We start from the raw sequence: 24,144 nt of genomic DNA, 5'->3' as shown, positions 1-24,144 counted from the left end.
AATTGTTTTTATGTGAATATGAGAAAATGTGAACGAGTGAGACTAAAAAGCTGATTCATCAGCTCGTACCTGGACAAGGAGTTTTAATGATTGGTGGGGATGTGGAAAATCCTTCTCTAAGTCTCAGATAGTTTTCTTTTCCACCCTTTTTAGTCTCCTTGTAAATAGGGTGTCAGGAATTGCGGGGAGATGGAATGGTTGTTTGGGAGCGGTACACCTAGAAAATGTCTGGCCTTTTTAAGTCTCTCTTTTAGGGTATGCTGATATGTTTATTCTGAACATTCCATAATTTGTGTTTCTGTGTTTAATTAGCTTCCTTTAACATTAAAGGTAAGCTAATTAAGCATACTCCATACTACCCCTAAAGTGGACATGACGTACACCTTATCTCTTTTAATCTTATAACATTATTCTTTAACAAACAGAAAATGGATGAAAATAAAGAAACTGATTCAAAATATAGTGGAGAATATGAAGATGACTTTGAAAAGGACCTGGAATGGTTGATTAATGAAAAAGAAAAAAGTGGTGCCAGCATAATAGAGGTATATATAAATTGCCAACGGAGTTCATAGTAATTATATTAACAGTGTTTTGTAGTTCTTGAGGAGTTTCACATATATTATCTCATCTAAACCTCACAAAATTCCTTTGATATACATAGAACAAGTGTAATTATCCCCATCTTAGAGATGAGAAAATTGAGGCATGGAGAGTTTAAACATCCTAAGGCATAGGGCTAATTAGTGAGAGAACAGCGATTAAGTTAGCACTTAATAAAGCCAAAATTATAATTAAAAATTAAAATTATAATTTACATAATATAAATAATTTATTGCATCAAAAGTAAAAAACAAATACATTTAATTTCTACTTTATATGAACCTGGGTAAAATCATGGGTTTATTCTTTTAATATACATGAAAAATAAAGCAAATCCTCAAAAACATGGTCTTCAGCTAATATTGGAAACCTTAAGAGTGAATTTTAGGGGAATGAATATATGGAAAAAAGTAAAAGGTCAAAGACTGAGCCATAGGAATATTTGTAGGAAAAAGTGGATCCATTAAACATGATTCTGTACTATTTATCAGACATGTAGAAGGGAAGTCCAGGAAAATGAACCAGTTCCTGGTTCACAGAAGGTTCCTTCTTTCTCTCTTTACATATATACAGTGTGTGTGTGTATCCATATATAATATATATGTGTATATATATATGCATATGTATTGACACTAATTATATATGTGTATTACAATAGATAATATTTAATTATTACGTAGAATATAATTATTGTCAATAAATAGGGAAGTAATAAAGAAAAGGACCAAGATGGGGATAAGAAAAGGTGACTTTAGAGGGACGTTGATCAGAGTAGTTACAACAAAAGCCAGATTTCAGAGAGTTAAGGAAAAGAATATGAGGAAATGAAGGCAGCAGGTTTTACATCACAGCTGTCTCTTGGCTCCTTTTTGCTTTCTTATGCAATGGAGAAGACAGATGGGATAGATGATATTTGGAAATGGCAACAGAGTCAAAAGTGAAGACTTTTCCAAGATGACTTTTACATGGGAGTTTTATGCATCTTTAACAAAAAAATAATCAGAATGAGTAGAGGTAGAGATACCCAGAGCAATAATGCTGAACCAAGGCAAGATCTCATGACTAGAAGAGTGTGAGAGCCACAGCACAGGGTAATAGAATTAGAGAAGTGATAATGATAATTCATTGTTTTACTTCTTTATTCATTCATTCAACAAAAAATAATGATCACCTGCCATGTGTCAGAGGCTGTTCTAAGTGCTAAAGATATAGCAGTGGTCAAAACAGAGTGCTGTAATGAGTCTTGCTCATTCTGGTGGATTATTACAATCACTTTTTCCTTTGAGGCTGGTAGGAAAAATGGATGACAGAGCTTGAAACAGGGGTGAGGGTCGGGGAAAGATTTTATTGTAGTGGGTTTTACAAAGAAGTGAAAGCTAAAGGAGAATCTGGAAACAGATACTATAGAAATGAGCCAGAGAATCAAATACGGCTAAAAAGAAAAATTACAAGGCAGAGATCTTAGTTGGTCTTAGTTGTTTGGTAGTCATTTTAGGGGGCCAGGTTTATTTACTTATTGGACATCCAGCAGTGTTGTGCAGGTTAGGAAGAGAAGGCTGTTAGAAATGGTGACTGAGCTAGTAAAAAAGGAAGGGAATTTTAAGGGGTTGAAGAGAGCAGAAAAGAGTAGCTCCCATGGAACTCTTTCCGGAGGAGAGAATTGTCTGAGAAAGAGAAAAAATTATATATTTTAGGGGCAAAGTGTTTGGTAGGTGAGGATACATGTTTGTAGGAGAGATGCTAGGTAAGAAACCATTAGTTAGAAACAGATGTGGAGCAGGGTTTTGTGATGTGATAATTCTGGTTTATGGTTCATGTGGAATTATGTTTTTTAAAAAAGTAAGGCCAAGTTATATAATGGTGTTTAACATAGATTATTGGAGCCTCTGAAGATAGCTGAGGAAAGAGAATCTGATCCAGAGCTAAAACTTGACCTGATATTTGGGTATAGGTCCTGCAGAAAATAGCAGCAATACTAATCTGAAAAGATTATAGGAACCTCAAAATTATTAGGACTTGACCAAAGGCAGTGACCTTGTAATGGTCCTGAGGAGAAAGATATCTTTTTGAAGAATACAAATATTACAAGGAGAAAACATTTAAAAATATATTCTTCTGAAACTGTAAAGGGAGGAAAATTTTATAGAGGGAGGAATATTAAAATAATATTGTACTATTTGTAGGTACATTTTTATACATTGGCGTAAAATTTAAAAAAAAATAACCAGTCTAGTACTTAGCAGCATCACATTCAAATTTAGAGTTAAATTTTTCCTGAAGTGCTTTTCCCTTGGGGTGCTCATAAATATGAATTAGAAAATTATGAGTGAAGTATGAGCAGGAAGCATGTAAATTTTCCCACATAAAATAAATTACATGAGCATGAAAATCCATTTTGGATTGTCTACATATAAATGGACAAAAGAGTCTCAATTTTTACTGAAAATGAATCTCATCTCTGTTTTTCTAGAAGGTTTGTGGGAATGAAGAGAATATTAACCAAGGCTTAAAAGAGAATGAAACAGAAATAGAACATTCCAAGCAGCTTTCTGATCCTGACAGATCTTTCAAGGATGAGGTTTCATCAAGAAGAAATGACTTCATTTCTGTACCAAGTATTCAAACTTTGGATCCCATATCAGATTCAGACAGTGAAAACTCTTTACAGGAATCCAAACTAGAAAGCCAGCAAGACCTGGAGGAGGAAGAGGATGAGGAAGTAAGGAGATATATTATGGAGAAAATTATACAAGCCAACAAGCTTCTACAAAATCAAGAACCCGTGAATGATAAAAGGGAAAGAAAACTTAAATTCAAAGACAAATTAGTTGATTTGGAAGTTCCTCCTCTGGAAGACACTGATACTTACAAAAATTACCTTGAAAATGAAAGTAACGTGTCTGGAAAACTGTCTCAGTTATGTATTTCCAATGAATTTGCACAAGAAAATGAGCTCCTGTCCCCTACTGATGGAAATTCTGAAGAAAACAAGGATAGGAAAATACTAGTAGAGAGAGATGGAAAGTTTGAACTTATGAATTTACAAGATATTGAGAGTCAGGGATTTTTGCCCCCCATTAATAATGCTAATTATACAGAAAATGAGCCTCAGCAGTTGTCACCCAGATCTCCCAATTTATCTGTCAGTGGAGTCAAGAAAGAAGAGCCAATAGCAAAAATTCATGCTTTTGCTCACTCATCAACAGAAGAGCAACTGGCTTATATCCCTCAGCCACCACCCAACCCCAAGACTCATCCAGGTTCTGCTGCCAACTCAGATCGAAGTAAGGGGAATGGAAAATCTAGTCATAGGACACGGTCTGCAGATATATCTCCAGTGACCTCAACATACTGTCTCTCTCCTCAACAGAAAGAACTGCAAAAACGACTAGAACAAAAGAGAGAAAAGCTAAAGAGAGAGGTGAGAGCACAAGTGGGCATTATATTGAAAGTAGAATATGTTTTTATGTTTTATAAATGCTGTAGGAATTGAAATGGTTCTTCAAATTATTTGATATATCTACTTGCTTGTTTTGTTTTTCTTTTGTTAGATTAAGTGGTTAAGTATTAAGCATCTGTATTTATGGAACAAGCACCATGATTACCTTGGTCCTTTCTGGTAAGCATCACAAAAGCATAGTAATGAATGACCTGTGTTAGAGCTAGAGGAGACCTCAGTGATGACCTCATCTGATCCTTTCATTTTAAACGTGAGGCTCAGAGAAGTTAAGTGACTGCTGAAAGTAATCTTGTTATGAGGTAGGTGAAAATCAGATGTCAGATGAAAAAATGAAGGCACAAATTTGGGGTTTAGGAGGCAACAGGTGGGACTGGATTATGTTCTCTGGGTTGTGTGTGTGTGTGTGTGTGTGTGTGTGTGTGTGTGTATTTCATATATCTTCCAGGCCTACTGATGGAAGAAATTTTCACATATTGAGGTGTGGGGAAGTCATTCTGGCTTATACATGATTTGTCTTGAACTTTATGCTAACTAGAACAGCCTGTCTTATGGCCTGTAAAGCATACATTGTACATCTGCTTTCACCATTAAAGAAAAAAAAGAATGTACTTACCAGATTGCTTAGAATGTCCACTTAATGGTGCTTAACAAGCACTGTTATTTCTTGCCAGCTTCAATCCTGGTTCTTGACAAACAACTTATGTAACTTTGCAGTTTTTGCTTATATATATGCCTCCCCCATTTTGTAGTCCAGTGGAACACAATTCAAGTGCTTCTTGAATTTGTGTCTCCTGGGCTATAGTCCTTAGTTTGGCTGGAATAAAACTCTTTTCTATTCCTATTACAGATTATTTTCATCAACACTACAGTTCCTTGATTTCAGGGGTTTTAGTTTTAGATTAAGAATAGAACCTCATAACCTAAATGAAATGTCTCCAAAATGCCATACAGAATCCAAAATTATTATGTTGGGATTTTTTTCTTGCTCTTAAATAAAAGTATAGTTGAAAATTCTAGGTACTAAAACTGGGGGATTTTCTCTAAATTACCTAAATCAGCACCCTGGTTCTCTGTTTTACTGGATACCTGATAGCATGAAGCTGAACCATGTAAAATGTCTAACTGTAAATACCAAACTGCAACAGAATCACAGTTAATAGAACCTTACAATTAGAAGAAACCTTAAAGATTATTTTACAGGTGAGAAAACTATAGTCGAGATAGTTTAATAGTTTATTGAAGTCCCTCAACTTGTCTGTAGCAAAGTCAAAATCCCAGTTTTCTTGTCATTTGTTGAGAAACGGTATATTTTCTACTTATGTAGGAAATTACCATGGAAATTTCTGGCATTTAAATCAAACTCACATTAGCAGAAAAAGATTAAAAAATGAAGTTAGTAAGAACATGTAACTTATAGCACACTCAGGTAGGAATCTGAAAGGGTGCATACTTAATAAAATTTTGCTTATTTGGGTACTGAAATCTGAACTCTAACAGTCAGACTCAGCTTACTTGGTTCAGGTATATAATAGGTACTTAAAAGGATCTGTTAACTCAGAACTTCATAATAACACAAAAGAATTTGTTGAGAATAACTGAACTATATGTTTGCTGTACACACACATGCATCTATATGTGTATTTGTGTATATACTTCTGTAAAAGTTATGCAGGAGGTTTTATATAATTTCAGTGTCTTTTCACTAATAAATTAATGGTAATCTTTAACCGGTATGACTGATGGATAGTTCTGTTTTTCTTTTGATCCTCTTTTTTAGGTGTCAAACACTCTGTTTTGGGATATACTTTTCTCATGTCAGGATCCTCATAACTAAATTTCCCTTTGCTTATGTACTTGCTGAAGGCATTGTCTTTAAGTGTTAAGACTTTAAAATATTTTTAGTTGGTTTCAGGGGAAGGCTTTCCTTTTTTATGCCCAGCAAAATATTTGCTGGGTTGGGCAGCTATACTCCATCTCTCTACACTAAATGCATCATTTCACTCTTCTCTTTGGCAACTGTAGGATCTGTACTTTGGCTGATATCTTCTGTATAATCCAGATGTTCCATCTGGAAAAATAATTGTCTTACAATACTGTCTATATTCATGCAAGGCATCCAAAATCCTTTTGGTAAAAATGAACTTAAATATAAAATTTAATATTTAATAAATTCACATATTATATAATGTAAGCTCCTTTAGGGCTTAGAAAATAATATACTGGTATTTTAAAAGACATTTTATACTGTTAATTGGATAGAACTTTTCCTTTCCTTCCTATACACTGTTCAATCAAAAAGAATTAGAAGGGCTTGCTATATTGTCAAAATGTAAGGAAAGAACTCTGAATTCCATTATTTAAAAACAGTTTAAACATGGATTCTATAATTCAGTTTATTTCCATGCTAAAATTTTAGTATTGGAAGAGACTTAAGAGCTTGTTAATACAACTTCATCTTATAGATTAGAATACTGAGTTAAGTGGTTTGCCCAAATTGACATATTATGATGGCAGTATGATTGTTAATCAGATCTCCTAACTTCTAGCTTGGTGCTATTTCCACTGTGACATGCTGCTTTGTTCCCAGTAACTATTTTATAACTCTTCATAATTGGTTTATACTTAAACCAGTGAGGTACTCTCACTTCTAGTTTAAGTAACTCTCTTTTATAACATTAGTTGAATAATGCAGTTATAAAGTGCATTTTGTTCTCATAGTTAACTAATTCCTTAATTCTTTTTCTGATAGCAGAAATGTTACTTTATGATTATACAGTAGTTGAAAATATTTTTAAACATTATAAAAAAAAAATCTCAAACACATACGAAGGTACAATTAACCCCTGTGTCTTCATTACCCAGATTCAAAAGTCATTGAGACTTTGGCATACTTGTTTCATCTCTTCCTTTTTTGGCTGAGGTATTTTTTTAAATTAATTAATTAATTAATTTATTTTTGGCTGTGTTGGGTCTTTGTTGCTGTGCACGGGCTTTCTCTAGTTGCGGCGAGCTGGGGCTACTCTTCATTGAGGTGCGTGGGCTTCTCATTGCGGAGACTTCTCTGCTCCACGGCATGTGGGATCTTCCCGGACCAGGGATCGAACCCACGTTCCCTGCATTGGCAGGCGGGTTCTTAAGCACTGTGCCACCAGGGAAGTCCCTGGCTGAGGTATTTTTAAAGCAAGTCCTAGACAGCCCATCATTGCTACTTGTGCACTTCAGAAATGATTGTACATGTCAGAAAGAAAATGATTATAGCATTTTGTTTTGTAACCACAATGCCATGTATCACAATTAGCAAATTTAACAATAATGTAAAAAATTTTAAGACATTTATAGTGCTTCTATAGACCCCGTGTAGTGCTTCTAGAGTGTGGTGTTTTTCTCTTTTGCACAGCTGCAATTTGGGGAGTTAAATACCAAGAGTAAACTAGGAAGTGAAGGAGAGATCCAAGGAATTCTTTAACAGCATGTTGTATAATGTAGATCTATGTAATTGTAGACTTTATCTTGACAATTTAATTTATCTGAAAAGTCTTCATTTTTTTCCCTAAGCAAATTAGAGGTCCTGTTTTTTAGGGAGGCCCAATTTACAGATGGAAATTTTTAGGGGCAGGGAATCCTAATTTCAGACCTCAAAATGTATCTCTCTACTTTGATAACACATATATAAGTTTATTAATTTTTCATTAATGTGTTTGGATATTCCTTCCACCAGGAAGAACAAAGGAAAATAGAAGAAGAGAAAGAAAAGAAAAAAGAGAATGACATGGTGTTTAAAGCATGGTTGCAGAAGAAGAGAGAGCAGGTCCTAGAAATGAGGAGAATTCAGCGAGCAAAGCAAATTGAAGACATGAACAGTAGAGTAAGTAAAACTCTGTGAAAAACAAGTTCATACAGATATGAAAGCTGAATTTATTTATAGAAGGGAGTCTATCAGACTAAAAACCTATGGAAGAAGTAGAAAAAGTGGTCCAAGAACTACCCTTGCAAAAGATGCCACATGCAGATGACTTATAATTAAATTCTAAGAAGGCTTGTAAAAATCAAATGATTCCTATTTTATTCAAACATTTATAGCACAGAAAAAGGAAAGCTACCAATTCATTTTTTTAAGATAGTATAACTTTGATATTTAAATAGGAGGACAATGCACACAAAAACCCTATAGACTGGTCTCACCGAAGCGTAGATGTATAGAAATCTTATGTGAAAACTAACAAAGTCATCAAATTATTTAATTTTTTAAAGTTCAAAATATACAAAAAACCCAAGAGAAAGTAAAAAAATCATCTATATCCATATTATTTAAAAAATGTATGTAAAGTAAAAATTGAAAATTCAATCCCAAGCCCTTCTAGGCTCATCCCCTAGTGGTAACCACTTTTAACAGTGTGCCAAAAATCCTTCCAGGTCTTATTTATATTTACATGTTTATCCGCTAAAATTTTATTATACGGTTTGATTTTTTTTTCACTCATTCATCAAGGACATATTTCTAGATCATTACATTTAGATCTCTCTTTTCAAATAGGTGCATGATATTCTGCTCTTCAGAGGTAACTTAATTTATTAAACCATTCCTCATTTGTACATATTTAGATTGGTTCTAATACTGCTCTATTAATTAACAATGCTGTTGTGAACATGTGCATTCTGTAGGACAACATCAGTATTCTGTAGGAGAGTTTCTTGGAAATTTATGACTTATTGGATGTCCAGAATGAAAGCTGTGGTTAAACATGCAAAATTAACCTCCTATCAGTTTATAGTCCCTCCAGCAGTATGGAAGAGTGAATGTTTAACACATCCTGTCTAACATTGTACCTAGTTTATTTTCTTAATTTTTCTTCGAATTAATAACATACATTATTATTGTATGCGAGCATGTGTGTATTCTGTGAATTTCCTATTTATAGTCTTTTCTTTTTTGTTTTATTTTTCTTATTGCATTGTATATTAGAGATTTTAATCTTTTGTCTATTATGTCTGTAAATATGTTTTCCTAGGCTGACAAAATGATATATTTTTACATTTATTTACATTTATTATGCCATTTGTAGAAATTTTTAGCTTTTAAAATCTTGGGATGGACGGTACCTTTTAAGGTAGTAGACCTGAAACCACAAACTAAAAGAGAAAATATTGAGAAATTTGACTGCAACTGTATAGTAAAATAATACTATGCTATAACCAAGTAGGATTTATTTTAGGAAGGAAATTATGGACCAATAATAACAAATCTATTAATATATTCAGTATATAATAGGTAGATAAAGGAGAATTTATGGTTATCTTGAAAGATATAGAAAGGGTATTTACTAGTATTTATTATAATTTATTTTAAAGTATTTCTAATAAAATGTGGGTTACAATCATCTTAGGAAATACTATAGGCATACCCATTAAAGTCAGAGATAGGTAAGGCTCCCCTCTATAATAATAATTTTATTCTGGGAGTTCTATCTAATTTTTAAGAGAAAAGGAAATGAGGTATAAGTATTAGCAAAGTGGTCTTTTATATTATAAATATACAAAAATTTATAGTCTTTCTGTATTCCAGCAAAAACCTCATAGAAAAATATAAAAGGGGAAGGAATATAGGCATATATAAAAAACTTTGAGCTGAACAGGAATGTATAAGACCTCTTTGGAGCGTCTTTGCAGGGGACCAAAAAGGTGAATTTGGTAAATGAAAATAAATATAATATTCCTAGATGGGGGAAAATATTATAAATATATGAGTTATTTACTAAATGAAAACAGATATGATACTTCTATAATATTCCTGGATGAATGAACTAAATATTACAAAGATTTGGGTTCCTCCAAGTTTATCTTTATATTTAATGTAATATCCATTAAAAGCTGATTAGGACTTTTAAATTGTCATAATTGTTAGTGTTACTATTAATATTTATATTATTAAAGCAAAAATTTTGAATTTTCCAATAAAAAATGGGCAAAGGATATGTATAATAAGTTCAAATAATATGGATAAATATAGTTATCCATAATATATGAGAGCAAGATACAAATTTGGTAGAGTCAAAGAAATGCCAATTTAAATTTTTCATGTATTCGATAGACATTTTTTTAACTGCTTACTATATGACAGATACTATTCTAGGCACAGCATGGAAAAAATAGGTTTATTTTTAATTAATTAATTAATTAATTAATTAATTACTTTGAGCTGGGTCTTATTTGCGCCAGATGGGCTCCTTAGTTGCAGCTCAAGGGCTCCTTAGTTGCAGCTTGCCAGCTCCTTAGTTGTGGCATGTGGGCTCCTTAGTTGTGGCTTGCCAGCTCCTTAGTTGAGGCACACAGCCTCCTTAGTTGTGGCAGGCGAACTCTTAGTTGTGACATGTATGTGGGATCTAGTTCCCTGACCGGGGGTTGAACCCAAGCCCCCTGAATTGGGAGCATGGAGTCTTAACCACTGCACCACCAGGGAAGTCCCAGAAAAATAGATTTAGTCTATGTTTTATAACGCTCATCTAGTAGGGATTGAAAAAAAATTTTAAGTCTCAATATAAAATAAATTTATAATTATAAATAGTGATGAATGCTATGAGAAAAAGGAACTATGAGAGATCATAATGAGGGAAATAAGTGTATCAGGAAAGATTTTTCTGATGAGTAAAGTAGAAGTAGAAATTAGGCCAAGAATTAGAGGAATTTGTTTTAAGCCAGGAAAACATGTGAGAATGCCTGAGACAGGAACTAACTTGGTGAGTTTGAGAGGATCCAGAAAGTGAGCAGGAACCAGATCATGTGGCATGTTGGGGTCTATAATTTTGTATTTAATCCTGTTATGGGAAGCCATTGAGATTATTTAAACAGAGGAGTGTTATATTGGATTTGCAGTTTCACAAGATCACTCTGACTGCCATGCTGTGAATGGATTGGAGGGGGCAAGAACAGATATGTGGAGAGCAGTTAGAAAGCATATATTGTTGTCTAGGTGAGAAATGATGGTGACTTGGGCTAGAATTATAACAGCAGAGAGAGAAAGAAAGAGAGATGTGAAATGTGATATTTGTTTTAGAGTATTAATTGAAGGAACTTCATAATTAACTAGATGTGTGAGTGAGGAAGAATGAGGTGTTAAAGAGAATACACCAGGTTTCTCTTCTGAGCAACTTGGTGGATGATGGTGCCACTCACTGGAGCAGTAGAAAAGATACTGATTGGGAGAAATTATCATTTCAATTGTTGAGTTTGAAGTGCCTACAAAACTTTCAGGTAAAGATGTTGAAGATTGACTGAAGAAATGTGTCTAGTATTCAGGACAGAGGCTGGGACTGGAAATATGAATGAGAAGATTAGTGATTTCCAAGATGTGGATGTGGATGTGGCTATTGGAGTGGGTGGCAAGTGCAGTGAAGAAAGGCGTAGAAAATGAAAAAATGAAAAATCTGTGAGGCTGGATGTCGAATGCCTCATTCATTTAAAGTGTTAACTTGGGATTAGGATGCAGAGGTACATTGAGCCAGTTGTGACCAGAGGTTGTTAGAGTAATATAGTCAAATAGTATAAATATCAAAGGAGCATGGCTTTACTTAAGAGCAGAGAAGAAATTCTCTACTCTTCAGGAGTTCTGAAGAAGTATGAAGGAATAAAGAGTATATTAACTTATTCACCAGATCTCTGAAGTACTTGAAGTATGGCAAAAAATGCAGCTTCCATTTGAGAGAGAAAAGCTGTGTCTTACGGGAGAATCAGGATTTGGGTAAGAAAGGAGGTTTAAGGCCAGGGTCCTAGCAATGGTTTGGGAGAATGAGGGATGTTTGGAAGTCTTTATATTATTGAATGGGAATTATAGAGAAGAAACTAGAAAGATTTTGGAGGGAGTGAAGGAATTCCAGATTGGGTAGGTTAGAAGGATAGCACATTACTGTAGTATTGAAGAGTAAAGAAATTGAGAGGAGCTTACGTTTCAATCACTGACCAAGAAAAACCCCTGTGACAACACTGCTGATAATTTCTCAGGGGATGACGGACCTTCAGGCCTCATGGCATTCAGCCTGTTATATTTTTATTGGGCATTTGTAAAAATAAATGTATACCTTAATTTTCTATTGTGTTCTATTTAGAGATAATAAAACTTTGAATTGTATTTGCTAAAAACATGAGCCACGTTGAACATAATTTAAATTTTTTTGGTTAGAAATCATGGTTATATAGTTCCCTTTGGAATTTTAATTTTTTGCTATATTTTAAGTCTGTCTCAAAAATTAACTTTAGCTAGAAATTATATCATAAACGAATAATATTCTGAAGAACTTCTGTGAACTTTGTCTCTACTGAAGCTGAGCTATAGTATACTTTGGCAGTTGATTAATTTGGCTTATTAATGCATTGTGATAGTAAGTGTATTTTGCTGGTCACTTCTGTGCGATATTTTGTATAATGTGAGTCATAGTTTCCAGAAAATATCTGTACAATATATAGATTGTAGAATGACCTATTTTACATTGAATTAAAAATGCTTTTAGGTGATGGAATTTTTATTGCCATTTAAGGAAAAATAGCTAAAAGTGTCTTTCCATCTTTGTAATGAGCTTTGCTTCTCTTGGTCAGTGCTATATATAAATGATACGTGTGCACTGTATGTATATACACACATATGCAAGCATATGTATGCATGTCATCACTCTATCTAGGTGAACTCTCCGTGGACACTTGCATACATTTTGTATTCTACATTTGGATGTTGTGTTGTATTAATGTCAATGGGTTGAAGTTGGTCGATAATGTTGTTTAAATCTTCTATATCCTTACTCTTTTCCCCCTCTTTGTTCTATGAAGTACTGAGAAAGTTATGTTAAACTACCATTGTGTACTTGTCTGTTTCCCTTCTAGTCCCATTGGGTTTTGCTTCATATTTTTAAAAGTTTTGTGTGTATGCATTTACGAATTTATGTCTTCCTGATTGAATGACATTTTCACATTATGAGTCCCTCTTATCTTGAAATCTACTTTGTCTGATGTTAATGAAGTCACAGTAACCTTCTTTAACATTTGCATGTTATAGCTTATTTCATATTTTAATTTCAATTTATCTGTCTTTATATTTGAAGAGTTACTTGTACAAACAGCATATATTTGGATCTTTTAATCCAGAAATTTATTACTTTTAACAGTTCATTTATATTTAATTATAATTATTGATAAGGGTATGTTTTAAGTTTACCATCTTGATATTTGTTTTCTATTTGTTCCACTTTTTTTAACTCCATTATTCATCTTTTTTCTGCCTTCTTACAGAGCTTAATCAAGTATTTAAAAAAATATTCCATTTTATTTTCTTATTGGCTTTTAGTTATACCTCTGAATTATTTTTGAAATCATTGCTTTAGGGATTATGATATGTATATCCTAAACCTTTATCAGAAATAGATTGTTTTTGAAGTTTTTTTAAAATTTGATATGGACTTTTGGGTTGACAGTTTTTTGTTTTGTTTTTTCTTTCAGCACTTTACAGATGGTGTTCAGTGGTTTTCTTGCATCCATTGTTTCTAATTAGAAGTCAGTTGTAATTCTTATCATTGTCCCTTTGTATGAAATGTTTTCTCTGTGGCTACTTTAAACCTTTTCTGATGTGAATTTCAGCAGTTTAGTAGATGTGTGACTCTCTTTGAATTTGACTAACTTGGGCTTTGCTGAGCTTCTTGTATCTGTAGGCTGAAGTTTTATACCAAATTTGGGAAATTTTTGGCCACTATTTTTACAAATTTTTTTTCTGTCCTATTATCTTTCTCTTATTATTCTGGAAATCCAGTTTTACATATGATAGAATACTTGCTGTTATCTCAGATGTTACTAAGGTCCTGTTTGTTAAAACATTTTTTCTTTTTTCAGCTTGCATAATTTCTATTGATCTATCTTCTGGCATTGACATCACTTAGGCAATGTCCAATCTACTGTTAAGCTCATTCAGGGAATTTAGGGGTTTTTTTTTGTCTTTTAAGTTTCTATTTCTTTGTGTGTGTGTATGTGTGTGATCAGTCTTTTTTTTTTTTTTAGTTGTATTGAAATATAATTAATAAATAAAATTGTAAGATAGAGTGTACAACATGATTTGATACACATATACATTATTAAAGGATTCCCCCCATTAAGTTGATTAACATATACATCACCTCCCCCCTTTTTGGAGAAAAGATTTAAGTTCTACTCTCTTGGCAAATTTCACTTATATAATACAGTGTTATCAACTATACTCACCATATTATACATTAGATCCTCAGACTTTTTTCACCTTATAACTGAAAGTTTGTACCCTTTTACCAACTTCTCCCTATTTCTCCCAACCCCCCAGTTCCTCATAACCACCACTCTCCATTTCTATGAACTAGACTGTTTTTTAAGTTTCCACATGTAAATGGTGCTATGCAGTATTTGTCTCTGTGTGGTATATTTCACTTATAATAATGCCCTCCAGGTTCAGGTTCATCCATGTTATTGCAAGTTATAGAATTTCCTTCTTTTTTAAGGCTGAATAATATTCATGTGTGTGCGTGCACGTGTGTGTGTGACATTTCTTGATCCATTCATTCATCTACAGACACTTAGGTTGTTTTCATACTTTGTCTATTGTGAATAATGATGCAACGAATATGGGAGTGCAGATATCTCTTCTAGATAATTTTTTTTTCCTTTGGATATATACCCACAAGTGGGATTGCTGGATCATATAATAATTCTATTTTTAATTTATTGCGGAACCTCCACACTGTTTACCATAATGGCTATACTAGATTACATCCCCACCAACCATGCACAAAGGTTCCCTTTTCTCCACATCCTTGCCAGCATTTGTTTTCTCTTGTCTTTTATGATAATAGCCATCCTAACATGTATGAGATGATATCTCATGGTGGTTTTTGTTTGCATTTTCCTGACGATGAGTGATGTGGAGCATGTTTTCACGTACATGTTGGCCATTTGTATATCTTATATGGGAAAATGTCCATTTAAGTCCTTTGCCTATTTTATAATTGGACTTTTTTCTTTTTTGCTATTGAATTATATGAATTCCTTGTATATTTTAGATATAACCCCTTATTGGACATATAGTTTGAAAATATTTTATCTCAGTCAATAGGTTGCCTTTTCATTTTGTTGAAGGTTCCCTTTGCTGATCACAAGCTTTTTAGTTTGATGTAGTCCCATTTAAAAATTATTGCTTATGCTGTCTTTGTTTTGCTATCAAATCCAAAAAATCATTTCTAAGAACAATGCTAAGAGCTTATCCTTGATATTTCTTTTTAGGAGTTGTACCGTTTCAGGTCTTACACACAGTCTTTAATCCATATTGAGTTGACTTTTGTGTATGGTGTAAGATAGGTGTTCAGTTTCATTTTTTTGTATGTAGCAATTCAGTTTTACCAATTTCATTTGTTGGAAAGACTGTCCTTTCCTCATTGTTATTTTTGGTTCCTTTGTTGAAAATTAATTACCATATATGCATGCGTTGATTTTGGGCTCTCTGTTCTGTTCCATTGATCTATGTATCTATTCTACCAGTACTATAGTGTTTGATTACTTTAGCTTTATAATATAGTTTAAAATCAGGAAGTATGATGCTTCCAGCTTTGTTCTTCTTTCTCAAGATTACATTGGATATTTGGATCTTATACAAATTTTAGGATTTTTTTTTCTATTTTTGTGAAAAATTCCGTTGGAATTTTTATGGGGATTATAATGAATTTTTAGATTATATGGACAATTTTTAAATAGAATGGATATTTTAACAGGATTAGTTTTTCAAGTCCGTGAGCATGGAATATCTTTCCATTCATTTGTGTCTTCTTCAGTTTCTTTCATCAGTGTCTTTTTGTTTTCAGCATATAGATCTTTCACCTCCTTAGTTAAATTTATTTCTAAGTACATATTTCATTCTTTGTGATGCTATTTTATTTATTTATTTTGCGGTATGCGGGCCTCTCACTGTTGTGGCCTCTCCCATTGCGGAGCACAGGCCTCGGACGCGCAGGCTCAGTGGCCACGGCTCACGGGCTTAGCCGCTTCGCGGTATGTGGGATCTTCCCAGACCGGGGCACGAACCCATGTCCCCTGCATTGGCAGGCGGACTCTCAACCACTGCACCACCAGGGAAGCCCTGTGATGCTATTTTAAAAGGGCTTATGTAATTAATTTTCTTTCAGATAGATTGTTGTTAGTGTATAGAAACAACAGATTTTTTTATATTGATTTTATATCCTGCAACTTTAGTGAATTGGTTTATTAGTTCTAACATTTTTAGGGTGGTGAAGTCTTTAGGGTTTCTGTATCATATAGAATAATATAATAATGTCATGTAATCTGAAAATAGAGCAGTTTTACTTCTTCCTTTCTAATTTGAATGCCTTTTATTTCTTTTTATTGTCTGATTGCTCCAGATAGGACTTCCAATACTGTGTTGAATAAAAGTGGTGAGAATGGGCATCCTTGTCTTGCTCCTGATATTAGAGGAAAAGCTTTCAGCTTTTCACTATTGTGTATGATGTTAGCTGTGGACTTGTGATATATAGCCTTTATTATGTTGCGGTATATTCTCTTTATACCCAATTTCTTGAGAGTTTTTATCATGAAAAGATATTTTGTCAAATGCCTTTTTGCATCTATCCAGATAATCATATGACTTTTATCTTTCGTTTTGTTAATGTGTATAACACTGATTGATTTGTAGATTTGAACCATCCTTATATCCCTGGAAAATCACCTGATCATAGTGTATGATCCTTTCTAATATACTGCTGAATTAGCTTTTCTAATATTTCACTGAGGATTTTTACATCACTGTTCATCCAGGATATCCTCTAATTTTGTTTTCATGTAGTATCCTTGTCTGGCTTTGGTATCACATTATGCTGGCCTCATAAAATGGGTTGGAAGTGTTTTCTGCTCTTTTGTTTATTGGAAGAGTTTGAGAAGGATTGGTATTAATTCTTCTGTTGATTTTCTAGAAGCCATCTGGTCTTGGACTTTTGTTTTTGGGAGATTTTTGATTACTGATTCAATTTCATTACTAGTAATCAGTCTATTCACATTTTCTATTTCTTCCTGATTCAGTCTCAGTAGGTTGTATGTTTCTAGGAATTTATTCATTTCTTCTGGGTTTTACAGTTTGTTGGTTTATAGTTGTTCATAATCGTCTTTTATGATCCTTTGTATTTCTGTACTATTAGTTGTAATGTCTCCTTTTTCATTTATAATTTTATTAATTTGAGTCCTCTCTTGGTAAGTCTAGCTAAATGTTTGTCTAGTTATCTTTTTAAGAAATCAGCTTTTAGTTTCTTTGATCTTCTCTATTGTCTTTTTAGTTTCTGTTGTATTTATTTACACTCTGATCTTTGTTATTTTCTTCCTTCTACTAACTTTTGGCTTAGTTTATATCTCTTTTTCTAATTACACCTCAGGTGTAAAGTTAGGGTGGTTTTTTGATCTCACCTTCTTAGAACTGTCTTTGTTGTATCCCGTAAGTGTTGGTATGTAGTATTTCCCTTTTCATTTGTGTCAGGCTATTTTTTGACTTCCCATCTGTTTTTATCCTTTGACCCATTGGTTGCTCAGGAGCCTGTTAATCTCCACATATTTGTGAATTTTCCAGTTTTCTTCTTGCAGTGGATTTTTGCTATTTACTGGACATGCCAAGTATACTCCCTTCTCAGATCCTTTGCCCTATTACCATTGCTTGAAATACTCTCTTTCCAGATATCCCATAAATGGTTCCCTCACTTTCTATCTATTGCTAAATACCATCCTTTCTCCTCACCTCTCCCATTATTACTCTCTCTGACATATCAATCAGTCAATCAATCATATATTTTCATCTCCTTATCTTGAACAACACTGCCCTATACAATTTTCTGTGATGATGGTAATATTCTATATCTGCAGCATCCAATAAAGTAGCCACTAGCCATAGTGTGACTATTAAGTATTTGAATGTGACTGAGGTACTAAATTTCTAATTTTATTTAATTTAAGTAGCTACATGTGACTAGTGACTACTTTATTGTATAGTGCAGGTATGGAATGTATGAGAAAGGGAGGCTTTTTTTTTTTTTTTTTTTTTTGCGGAACGCGGGCCTCTCACTGCTGTGGCCTTTTTTTTTTTTCTTTGATGCGTCCCGGTAGCTATGTGCATGTAGATACTCTGTGTAGTAGATACTCTGTAAATAGCTGTTGAATGAATAGATGAACAGTGATACCCATCAATCCTGTTTATCTCTGAATTCTTAACTCTTTTAATCTATAATTGCGGATTGAACACTTTTTAGTCATCTCCAGACATTCCCAAACTTTTAGGTGTTCAGCAATGGTCCTGTAGGTCCGTGGGACCTCCTCACAAAGTTCTGCATTATACATCAAAGATCCTAAATTGTATAAATTATATAAATTAGACTGAAGCATACTGGGCAATATGGGTTACAGATAAAGGAAAATGCAAGGTGTAGGAGGTGGTCTTCTCTATCACAGAGTTCATATTTGGCGAAAGTATTAAATGAATGAATCTTTTCCTTTTGTGTTCTAGCCAGGCATCCATGTGAGTCATGCTTTTCCCAAGACTAAAGAGTCCCAAATCTTTCCCTTTGGTCTCTTTATTCTCCCAAATAAGAGCTCTTTCAGCTATCCCTGAATATAGTATCCATCATGAACTTTGAAGAACCATACAATAAGCTGCTCCACTAGCTCATTCTTATGACAAAATCCTCATGGCTGTTATCCTTATGAAAAAGTTCTTATGGTTGAAAATCCTCATTGCCACCCTCCATAATAATAATTACAGTTTTGGAGATGGGCTTGGCAGTTAGATGCTCTTAAAACTTAAAAACGAAAGTAGAATTTAAAAGAAAGTTTGAATAACACAAATATTGGGTCATTGGTTTTCAGTTCCAGTGGAGCTTCCATGGAGCTTCCTTCAGGAATTGACACCAAGACCTCAACTCACTCATACTGCCTATCCCCAACATTTCTTCAACCATGTTTTATGTGTATGTGCCATTTTGCAAAATTATTTTGTCAAAGGGCTCAACTTTGAAAAGTTTGCAAATCACTGCATCTAGCCCTTCATTTATTGATTACCTCAGTAAGACTTTTGAAAGAAGCCAGAGGGCAGTGAGTTCAATGTTGAATTTTTTGACAAAAGAGTAATCAGTGTTGCTGATTCAAAGGTCATGTATTTGGTTTGGATACAAGGAGCGCAAGTAATGAGATTGGTATTATTATGAAAAATTGGTGAGTAGGACATGTGTTCCTATAGGGTCTTATAGGCAGGGGCTCAAAAAGTAGTTTTGGGGCTTCCCTGGTGGCACAGTGGTTGAAGAGTCCGCCTGCCGATGCAGGGGACGCCATGGCCGCTGAGCCTGCGCGTCCGGAGCCTGTGCTCCGCAGCGGGAGAGGCCACAACAGTGAGAGGCCCGTGTATTGCAAAAAAAAAAAAAAAAAAAATGTAGTTTTGGTTTCTTTAAATTAAGCCAAGCTTGTTTTTGTAAGCAGCAGGAAAACAGAGATCCACAGCAAGCTTTTCGATTATGGCTTAAAAAAAAGCACGAAGAACAGTTGAAAGAAAGAAAGACAGAAGAACTGCGAAAGCAAGAGGAATGCTTATTCTTCCTTAAAGGAACAGAAGGCCGTGAAAGGGCCTTTAAACAGTAAGTCAAAGGCAGGGCATTTTTCCCCCTTCCTCATGGTCATTTTTGAAAGTTATATAGTCAATAAAACTTTAAAAAATTGATCTCACTACATACCTATTCAATTTTAAAGCCACAGTTTTAACAATATGTGAGAAAATTCTTTAACTCCATCCATACTTTGTGTAATATCTATACCATTTTTTCAAGGTATTTTTCAATACAAAAATTGTTTCTTATGGCACCAGTGTGATAACCTTTGATAGCTTACCATTGATTGATTGATTGATTTGTTCATTTCTTAGAGAAATAGGCCAAAGACTGGTTACAGCTTCTCCTACACAGTCCTCAGGAAAACTTAATAAAAAGTTACATTTACCAATAAATATTTTTTCTGTAAAGTAAAGCAGTCAGGCTGAGGAGGAAGATCTGTACAGACCGAATGAAAAGGAGATTTGGACACATATTTTGGTAATTTAAGGCAAACCTGGTCTCCCTTCAGTTGCCTGGGTAAGAATCTGTATTACCCGGTTTATTCTGAGGAAACAGACCTGGCTTCATAATTTTGCCAGCATACCTTGGGAGAGGGTGTGAATATTGTGTCCAGTTGTTTGAAGCTCACTTCTTTCTTTCTTTTCTATCTTTTTTGCTATCTTTCTCTTTTTTAGTTTCTTTGCCTCTTTGTTTCCTTTCCTTCTTTAAAAAATATACATATCCTTTTATAATAGATGCAGTGAATGTGCATTGTGGAAATGGAGGGGAATAAACTCACATTTTCATCACCCAGGAATCACTATTGTTAGCACTGTACTGCATAACTTCTAGATATTTCTCTGAACGTATATTTACAGTTTTAAAATATAAATTGAGATCATACTGTATATAGTGTTCAATAATCTGCTTATTTTTGTTAATGATCTCATCTAATATCCAGCCTATAACCATTTTTTTCCCAATTGACCCCTAAATGACTACAGTTAATTTGCTCAAACTGATATCCAGTTTCAAAACCATACAACATTAGATTATGAGGTTTCTTAAGTCTCTTTTATACTAATGCAGTTATTTATTTGTCTGGATTTATTTCTGAAAAAAAAATATATACACACACACCACGTATGCACTTTCATGCCAGAGATGTGAGTATACAGTTATTTTTAATGTTATTTTACCTAAGCAAGTTTTATAGACTTAAATTTGTTAGAATGTGGACTCTTCACCCTTTTTGATGTTTCTTATGCTTAGGCTTAATTTTCCATTTTAAGAGAGAACTATTTTATGCACTGAAAACCAAGAGCTCTATAATTTCTCCACCAAGAAGAACAAGACGACATTTCTGCATGCTGTTATTCTGCATGCTGCTTAAGTAATGTTTTAGAATACAGTTAGTTGCAAAAAATAAGTTATTTGGTATCTGTCAAATACTTATTTGCTTAGAAAATCATATTTTAAAAGATAGGACCTATGTCACATAAAATAGTGTGTTTATTACTTAAAAAAGTTTTTTTCGTTGGCAGTTTCCTTATTAGACAAACAATTTCAAACATTTGATTCTAAATGTGACTGTGCTTCCTTGTATGAGCCTTTGGTATAAGCCTGAAATTTTTCAGTTAATACTAATTTGTGTTATGAACAGAGCTTTTTAATCTAAAGAAATCTAATTTCCTTTGTCTATAGTAATAACTTTATAGCATGAAGAGTATATTCAGGTTGATACTCAACAGGTATGTTCATGTCTTTTTCTACAGATGGCTAAGAAGGAAACGGATAGAAAAACTAGAAGAGCAGCAAGCTGTCAAAGAAAGAACTAGACAGCTCCGACTGGAAGCAAAGCGTTCTAAACAGTTACAGTACCACCTATATAATATGTCAGAAGCCAAATCTTTCCGTTTTACTGATCATTACAGCTGAAGGTATCTATTAAATACTTCATTTGGAAGCTGCTGTCCTCAAAATTTTGGATATCATTTCTTATGGCCTGTGTGCTTTGGTCATACTCTAAATTATGGAAATGCTATTTATCTTTTGGTAATGTTGATAGTGAATTTATCTTATTTCTTTTAACACTAGAGCAAAATAAATTTCTTCTCTCATAGCATTGTAATGTGTTACACCACTTCTTAGTCCATGGAAAAAATTGAACAACAAATGAACTGTACATTCCTTTACTTCTAAATTATTTTAACATTTCTAGCTGGAACGGACACAAAAAAGGGACAGATATCTATTAGTTTCTGTTATCATTTAAAAAAAAATGCAATAGAACATTTCATAAGGCAGGGGGAGTGACCTCTTAAACAAGCTTCGTTCAAGGCCTGATACAAAGTCCTAATTATGTCAGATTTGAATTTGAATACCTATGGCAAGCTAAGCGGTAGGTTACGCCTACTTCCACGTGTTCTTTAAAAAAAAAAAAGATAGTAACAATTATGTATACTATTTTAGGTATGTTATACAAAATTATCCAGCTCTTATTGAGAGTTTATATAATGTGCCTGGTATTGTTGTAAGTGCTTTGCATAAATAATTTGATCTAATCCTTATAACAACCCTATTAGTCTTGTTTTGCAGATGAGGAAACCAAAGTACAGAGGTGAGCAGTTTGCTCACAGATTCTGAGATCTGAATGATTACAAAATCCTTTCTGTTAGTTATATTATAAAGCTTACATACCTTGGTAGACATCTGTGGGTATATAGGACTATACAGGAATCCAGTGTGTGGGAGAACAGTATCCTTGATATGTGTAAGAGCACTTAAGGAGTGGAGGACAAAGGCAAACATACAAGTGTGATGGGGAGTGGAGAATTGCTGTAGGAGTTCTGTTAAAGCTTCAAAAGACAAGGTTCTTATCAACTGGGTATTTGTACCTTAATCACTTGACCCTAAATTAGAAAACACAGAGAACTATTCAATCCTGTCTCAACTTCCTACAGCACTTTGAGCATACACCAGGCAATTTAACATTTCATTATAACTAGTCTTGTGTTGTTTAAAGTTTATCCTTAATGATAAAAACCAATTTGGCATTTAAATATTCCAGAACATTTTTACAAAAAAAGCTGTTGGAATTTTCATAAGGATTGCAGTGAATCTATAGATGGCTTTAGGTACTATTGTCATCTTAATGATATTGTCTTCTAATCCATAAACACAAGAGTTTTCATTTAGTGCAGCAATGTTTTATAGTTTTCAGTGTACAAATCTTTCACCTATTTGGTTAAATTTATTCATAGATATTTATTCTTTTGGATTCTATTGCAAATGGAATTGTTTTCTTAATTTTCTTTATGGGTTGTATACTCAAAACACAAACATAGATGATTTTTGCGCATTGATATTATACCCTGCAACTTTGTTGAATTTGTTTATTAGCGCTAAACTTTTTCGGTGATTTTTTTTTTGCATTTTCTCTATATAGGATAATATCATTTTCAAATAGGTGTAGTTTTACTTCTTCCTATCCAACGGGATGCCTTTTATTTATTTATTTTTGTTGACTGATTACTCTGGCTAACATGTCTAATATAATGTAGAGTAATAGTAATGAAAGTGGGCACCCTTGTCTTTTTTCCCCCCACAGTTTAATTGCTTTATGCATTTATTAGCTAATATTAATGCAGCAGAGGGGACAAAAGCTCACGAACACTCCACATATTTCACAAGACGCATTGCGGGAAACAAAGTGACTAAGAAGGATCAATAGTATCCTAGGGTCTTGCTGGATGCATTTCTGGGGGAGGTGGGCCTCTTATTTCTGGTGGAGGGGGGCTCTCATTCCTGGAGGGGGCATGCCTATTGGCATCCCTCAAGTAGGGGGGAGCCCAATTGGTGGGCCCATGGGTGATCGTATACCAGGTGGAAGAGCCATAATTCCTAGAGGTGGGGTTGCTCGACCAACAGGTGTGGGGGCAGTCCCCCATCCTGGTGGATATTGAGTTGGGGCTCCAGCAATGCTGGCAGTAGCAGCAACTGCAGAAGCTGCTACAGTGCCTCTTCCTTGTGGGATCATTACCTGTTGGGATGGCCCCCAACCCCTCGGACAGGGTCTGCTAACCCAGCAGGAGCCTGGGGAATTTGAACACCAGCTGGACCATCTCTGCCAGCTGCCCTGCCAACTCCAGGGCCTCCTGCAGCTCCAGCAAGTGGTACCCGAGCAATACCAGTATCTCTGGGGGGTGGTCGCTCCACAGTCATGGAAACCAAGTTTTCTCCACACAGCAACACCTGACCCAAAACCTGTTTTTCTTCACGCTCTGCCTGCTTCGCATTCTTTGGCTTGATTTTCCTGAACTCATCACAGTCACAGAGGATCAAGTTCATATGCTTGTCAAAAGCCTTGAAGGTGCCAATGAAGATCTGGCCATCTTGCAGGACACATCTCATCCTATAGTCAATGTGCTGCAGCATCTTGCTGCTCTTTCCCAGAGTCAT

The 24,144-nt window shown here is 34.3% G+C and overlaps 1 protein-coding gene and 1 pseudogene across 1 annotated transcript; one reads left to right on the top strand and one right to left on the bottom strand.

Moving 5' to 3' along the window:
- Positions 1 to 428: 428 nt before the first annotated feature.
- On the top strand, positions 429 to 21,735 carry CCDC181 (coiled-coil domain containing 181). Its single transcript, XM_007458120.1, has 5 exons — positions 429 to 545; positions 3,074 to 4,024; positions 7,782 to 7,928; positions 19,580 to 19,731; positions 21,459 to 21,735. Exons 1-5 carry the CDS (start codon positions 429 to 431, stop codon positions 21,619 to 21,621), a joined length of 1,530 nt encoding a protein of 509 aa, XP_007458182.1. The 3' UTR covers positions 21,622 to 21,735.
- Positions 21,736 to 23,420: 1,685 nt separating this feature from the next.
- LOC103069661 (small nuclear ribonucleoprotein-associated protein N pseudogene) lies at positions 23,421 to 24,144 on the bottom strand (annotated as a pseudogene).

This window comes from Lipotes vexillifer, unplaced genomic scaffold (assembly GCF_000442215.2).
Source record: "Lipotes vexillifer unplaced genomic scaffold, Lipotes_vexillifer_v1.1 scaffold189, whole genome shotgun sequence".
Lineage (NCBI taxonomy): Eukaryota > Metazoa > Chordata > Mammalia > Artiodactyla > Lipotidae > Lipotes > Lipotes vexillifer.
Note: the sequence above shows the minus strand (reverse complement) of the source record. Positions and strands in the feature narration are given on the sequence as shown.

Coding starts and splice junctions, on each gene's coding strand:
- CCDC181 (XM_007458120.1), top strand. CDS start 429: ATGGATGAAAATAAAGAAACTGATTCAAAATATAGTGGAGAATATGAA. Junction 546..3,073: donor GTGGTGCCAGCATAATAGAG/GTATATATAAAT, acceptor CTGTTTTTCTAG/AAGGTTTGTGGGAATGAAGA. Junction 7,929..19,579: donor TTGAAGACATGAACAGTAGA/GTAAGTAAAACT, acceptor TGTAAGCAGCAG/GAAAACAGAGATCCACAGCA.